The sequence below is a fragment of the Heterodontus francisci genome, unplaced genomic scaffold (assembly GCF_036365525.1).
Source record: "Heterodontus francisci isolate sHetFra1 unplaced genomic scaffold, sHetFra1.hap1 HAP1_SCAFFOLD_96_1, whole genome shotgun sequence".
Taxonomy (NCBI): Eukaryota; Metazoa; Chordata; class Chondrichthyes; order Heterodontiformes; family Heterodontidae; genus Heterodontus; species Heterodontus francisci.
The window spans coordinates 1,926,542-1,932,912 of NW_027141894.1; the positions used below are offsets into that span (position 1 = coordinate 1,926,542).

At 43.6% G+C, this 6,371-nt stretch overlaps 1 protein-coding gene across 1 annotated transcript; it reads left to right on the forward strand.

Annotated features, from left to right (window-relative positions):
* Positions 1-2,944: 2,944 nt before the first annotated feature.
* On the forward strand, positions 2,945-5,240 carry LOC137365619 (probable G-protein coupled receptor 139). Its single transcript, XM_068027995.1, has 2 exons — positions 2,945-3,014; positions 4,339-5,240. The coding sequence occupies exons 1-2, from the start codon at positions 2,945-2,947 to the stop codon at positions 5,238-5,240; spliced, it is 972 nt and encodes a 323-aa protein (XP_067884096.1).
* The last annotated feature ends 1,131 nt before the right edge of the window (positions 5,241-6,371 follow it).

The window sequence follows — 6,371 nt, forward strand, 5'->3', positions numbered from 1 at the left end:
ACTCCCCAAAGCCTGTCCACCAACTAGAAGGCACAGGTCAGGAGTGTCATGGAATATTCTCCACTTGCCTGAATGTGTGCAGTTTCAACAGCACTTAGGAAGTTCGATATCATCCAGGACAAAGCAACCCATTTGATCTGCACCCATCTACCATGTTAAACATTCACTCCCTCTAATAACGACTCACAGTGACATTAGTGTGTACCATTGTGTAAGATGTACTGCAGCAACACACCATGCCTCCTTCAACAGCACCACATAGAGGGACACGGGCAGTAGACCCGTAGCAACAGCACCATATGCAAGTCCACCCCTCCCTCCCCCACAAGCACACACCCTCCTGCACTGGAAATATATCTTTGTTCCTTCTCTGTCGCTGGATCAAATTTCTAGGACTCTGTCCCACACTGTGAGTACAGTCATCAGACGGACTGCAGCAGTCCAAGAAGGCAACTCATCGCCACCTTCTCATGGCAATTACAGACTGATAGCAAATGCTAACCTTGCCAGTGACTTCCACAACCTGTGAAAAAATATTATACAGCTCACTAACCTCACTTACCACAACCTGTGCGTTTACATACATACATTTAAAAATGGAATAGTGTAGGTCAGATGGTTTCACAGGTCGGCGCAACATCGAGGGCCAAAGGGCCTGTACTGTGCTGTACTGTTCTAAAAAAAAAAATTAAACATATATTTGTACTCCTCATATCCCGGCTTAGTCTGTTCCTATCTAATATGGGATCGACTCCTTTTCTAGTGCTAGCCAGCTCTCTCACTCCTTTATGATCAGCGATTCTATGACCAATGGATCAGATCTAAGCTCTTCAGTCCTGCCACATCCCATCATGAATGGTGGTGGATGATGAAACAACTAACTGGAGGAGGTGGCTCCACAAACATCCCAATCCTCAATGATGGGGGACCCCAGCACATCAGTGCAAAAGACAATGTTGAATCATTTGCATCAATCTTCAGCCAGAAGTGCCAAGTGGATGATCCATCTCAGCCTCCTCCTGAGGTCCCCAGCACCACAGTCTTCAGCCAATCCGATTCACTCCACGTGATATCAAGAAACGGATGAGGGCCTGGTTACTGCAAAGGCTATGGACCCTGATAACATTACGGCAATGGTACTGAAGAGTTATGCTCCAGAACTAGCTGCACCCCTGGCCAAGCTGTTCCAGTGCAGTTACAACACTGGTATCTGTCTGGGAATGCGGAATGCTGCCAAAGTATGTCATGTACACGAAAATATGGACATATCCAACCCAGCCAATTACCACCCTAACAGTCTGCTCTCGATCATCAGCAAAGTGATGGAAGGTGTCACCAACAGAGCTATCCAGTGGCAATTTCATAGGCATAACCTGCTCACTGACGCTCAGTTAAGCTTCCTCAAGGGTCACTCAGCTCCTGACCTTATTACAGCATTTGTCCAAACAAGGACAAAAGAGCTGAACTCCAAAGATGAGGTGAGAGTGACTGCCTTTGCTATCAAGGCAGCTTTCGACTGAGTATGGCATCAAGGAACCCTCACAAAATTTGAGTCAATGGGAATCAATGGGAAAAGTCTCTGCTGGTTGGACAAAGGAAGATGGTTGTGGTTGTTGGAGGTCAATCATCTCTGTCCCAGTACATCACTGCAGGAGTACCTCTGGGTAGTATCCTTGACCGAATAATCTTCCGCTCCTTCTTTGATGACCTTCCATGCATCATAAGGTCAGAAGTGGGGATGTTCACTAATGATTGTACAATGTTCATTTGCAACTCCTCAATTTCTGAAGCAGCCCATGTCCAAGTGCAGCAAACCTGGAAAATATCCAGCCCTGGGCTGATGAGTGGCAAGTATAATTCGCATCACACTAGTGCCAGACAATGACCATCCCAAACAAGAGAGAATCTAATGTTCAGTGGCATTACCATCGCTGAATGCCCCACCATCCAGCGTATTGCCATTGGCCAGAAACTGAACTGAACCTGCCCCATAAATACTATGGGTGCAAGAGCAGGTCAAAGACTGGGAATTCTGTGGTGAGTAACTCACCTCCTGACTCCCTAAAGCTTGTCCATCATCTACAAGGCACAAGTTAGGAGTCTGATGGAGTACTCTCCACTTGCCTGGATGGGTGCAGCTCCAACAACACTCAAGAAGCTCGACCATCCAGGATAAAGCAGCCCGCTTGATTGCCGCCCATCCACCACCTTTAACATTCACTCCTTTCACCACCAATGCACAGTGGCAGGATTGTGTACCACTACACGATACACTGCAGCAACTCACCAAGGCCCCTTAGACAGCACCTTCCAAACCCGCGACCTCTACCAACTAGAAGGACAAAGGCAGCAGATGCATGGGGACACTATCACCTGCAAGTTCCCCTCCATCCTGACTGTTAACTATATCGCCGTTCCTTCACTGTCACTGAGTCAAAATCCTGGAACTCCCTTCCTAACAGCACTGTGCCTGCAGCAGTTCAAGAAAGCAGTTCACCACCACCTTCTTAAGGGTAATTAGGGATGAGCAATAATTGCTGGACTTGTGAGCAATGGTCAGATCCCATGAACGAAAGAAATATGTTCTTGATATGAATACTAGATGATAATATAACAACTGTAAATAAAGTCATTCATTATTGTTGGATCAGTCCTGCCTGATTCTAACTTTTCACCTTATTCTCCAGAGAGGTCTGATTAAGATAAGGTCTTAAGATAAGGTCCTGGGCATTGAGATGTTCCTGTTATCCAGGAAAACATTTACATCGGAGTCAAAGCTGCTGATGTAAAGTGTTTGTTCAAGTGACTGTAACTAATGATCATAGGGAATACTGTGTCATTGGAGTTTTCCCCAGTATAAATCTGAGCGCATTGGCACATATCAGTTCACAGTGGCTACGGGAGCTGTGTTTTGCAAATATAGAAAAATCACTTTCGTACAAAAATGGAATATCCAGTAATGCTACAGATAGAACACATTTTCTATCCTGCTCTTGCTGTCTTTGGAGTTCCCGGTGAGCCGTTAACTCAGCGGTTCATAGTGTAAATTGTTGTTAACTGTACTGGTGAACCTGCCATGTTTTAATCGCCGATTTTTTTGGACAGCTGCCTGCTCTGTTCCATCCTGTTGAAAGGTGGAATGTTTGAAGACTCTGCAGTTTCAATCTTGTAGGAATTCAATTATATCTCATATGATCGTTTTGCATCCAACTCTGATAATCTTACTGGATTATTCCCTGCACTGCATGTACTGTGATCAAGAGTCGGGCTGAGAGCATGAATCATACCATCAGAAGTTGTTAACAGTTTTTCCACAGTGGAAATTAGCTGTTCTGATTTGCTTGTTAAAGAATGTGTTTTCAGTAATTGATACTGAGCTAGCACACAGTCTCTGCTTTACAAGATAGAGAATAGGATAATTGAATACTGAGTGCTGGTGTACTTTCAATGTCTCTAGACTAGTAATCCAGAGCCCAGGCTAATGCTCGGAGGGCAGAGGTTCGAATATCACCACAACAGATGGAGAAATTTGAGTTCAGTTATAAATCTAGAAATAAAAAGCTAATCTAATGGTGACCATGAAACCATTGTCGATTTGTTTTAAAAACCCATCTGGTTCATTAATGTCCTTCACAGAAGGAAATCTGCCGTCTTTACCTGGTGTGGCCTCGCTGTGACTCCAGACCCACAGCAATGTGGCTTACTCTTAATTGCCCTCTGAAAAGGCCGAGGAAGCCACTCAGTTCAAGGGCAAATCGGGATGGGCAATAAATGCTGGCCTTGTCAGTGACGCCCACATCCCACAAAAACGAGTAAAAAAACAGAGTGCAGGTGAGTGACTTTAGGATTGATCTGGAACGGAAAAGGGCCTCTTGCAACCCAATCTGTAAGCCTCAAAGTCTTCACCCAAGGAGTCCACATTGATGTTTTGTCCCAGCTCCTGTTGGCTTTCTTAACGCAGATTAACGAACCATATGAACCTCCCCCCTGCCCCTTCACCTTTTTGGACAATACCCAGGAGTCAAGCTTCAGATTGGACCCAGTCAGTTCCCCCTGTATCAAACCCCTTTCCCTTTCCCGATTGCACCTTCACTCAGCCCTTACAGTGGATCCAGTGATCATTTATTCACTTTCTATATCGATTTCTCAATCCATTATTAATAGTTGTGTTTCTAACATTTCTCTGTGATCAGCGCTGCCCAGGTAAATCACTCAGTTTGTAACAATCAATGCAGTGAACAAACGTAGAAATCTCACCTCAGGTCCTGTCAAACTGGTGTTTTGACTCCAGATCTGATCAGTAATTTCTCTGCTTCCTATTCTCTCTCTCTCTTCCAGTTAACTTGATGGCGATTGTGATCCTGTCCCGAGGGAAGTGCGGTCTCTCCAAATGTATCACTTGCTACATGGTTGGAATGGCAGCGGCTGATCTCCTGGTTGTTATCTCTGAACCGATATTTTACAGGATTGGACAGATATATTTCCCAGATTCATTCCTGTTCATTACTCCCGTGTGCAGTTTTATTTACTTGCTGATTATTACAGCCACAATGATTTCTGTCTGGCTCACAGTCGCTTTCACCTTTGATCGATTTATGGCCATTTGTTGTGAGAAGCTGCGAGCAAAGTATTGCACTGAGAAAACAGCTGCCATGGTTATAGGAACTGTAAGTGTGCTGGGCTGTTTAGTATCTGTTCCCTGGTACTTCAGATTTGAACCTGAATATATAATTGATAATGTCCCCTGGTATTGCATCACTAAACCAGTCTTCTTTACTTCCACTGCATTCGATGGATATGTTATCTTTTGCTTCACTTTAGGCACTTGTGTGCCAATTTGTGTGATTTTGTTGCTCAATTTTCTGATCACCAGGCGTATTTTAGCGGCCAGCAGAGGTCGCAGGGGACTCCGGGGCTGCAGCAATGCAGAGAAGCAGAAGGACCCAGAGATGGAGAATCGAAGGAAATCCATCATCTTGCTTTTCAGCATATCTGGCAGTTTTATATTGTTATGGGTGACGCAGGTTGTATTTTACATTTACCAGCGAATTACAAAGATTTATTCTTACCCTGTCACAGACCCTGTTTATGTCACTGAAGTGACAGCCAATATGCTTCAGCTTCTCAGTACCTGCACAAATACCTGTATTTACGTCTTGACCCAGAAAAAGTTCAGAGAAGAACTGAAGAATGCAGTGAGCTATCCACTCAAACTAATTGTTAAAATAGAAAGGTCATAGAAAGAGCTGAAGGGTTTCACGCAATAGAACTAAATTCTATCTCATACTCCATCTTATCCCCTTCCCCACTCCCACACTGGATTGGAAGTACATGTTATATTAGTGCCACAGAGTCCTGAAATAATCTTCCATCTGATTCTGATATTGTATGTATAAATTATACATGCTTATCTCGGTATATTTTATTGAAAATCTGACCTATTGAAGCTTGACTTGCTCTGCAGACGCTGCCTGAAATGTTTCTCTATAATGCTGGGCAAATGAACTCACCTGGTCCTTCAACTCAATGGCCTCCCTGTACTGACAGCAAAACAAACCTAAACCTGATTAGAAAGAGTACACACTAAATAAACAAATGGGAGAGGGAGATCGATAAATAATGGAGAAATGACAGACAACCTGACAAATGAATGGCTTGCTAGGCTATTTTGAAGGGCAATTGTGACTCAACAACATTTCTGGGGACTGAAATCACTTGTGGGCCAGTCCAGGTAAGGAAAACACATTTCCTTCCCCAAACCATTGAGGAAAGTTAGATAGATAGAGATATAATAAAAAGATAAGAACAGGAGAAATATGAGCAGGAGTAGACCGTATGGCCCATCGAGCCTGCTCTGCTATTTAATACATTATTTGCTGATCTTCGACTTCAACTCCATTTTCCCTCCTCCTTCCAACTCTCTTTTGATTCCCTGAGAGACCAGAAATCTGTGTATCTCAGACTTACTATACACCAAACGACAGGAATGATCTGAGGTTCTGATCACCAGAGGAAGTGTCATGGCCAGTTGAGGAGAGGGTCTCATGCTCCCCTCACATCCTTCCTCTTGTTTGACCCAAACAGGGTATATTTCTTTTTGAAAACAGTGGATGTACGTACCACCCCAGTGAGTGTTTTACCTTTTTTTATTCTAATGTAATTGCAGAAGAGCCAATCGGACAGGTTTTCTTAAGTTTAAACAAGAAATAGGTAAGTTTGTTATATTTAACACTCGGACACGATTTACAAATGCTAAAAATACACTACAGATTCACACACACATTCGTACGAGAGTAAAATACACACACAAATAGATTACAGAGGGAAACAGATTTGGTGGTTGGATTAAAGTCCAGAATAAATGGAAATTG

What these genes read in the sequence shown, in the direction of transcription:
- LOC137365619 (XM_068027995.1), top strand. Translation starts at nt 2,945, where the DNA reads ATGGAATATCCAGTAATGCTACAGATAGAACACATTTTCTATCCTGCT. An exon ending in TGCTGTCTTTGGAGTTCCCG is followed by an intron (nt 3,015 to 4,338) that starts GTGAGCCGTTAA and finishes TCTCTCTTCCAG; the next exon opens with TTAACTTGATGGCGATTGTG.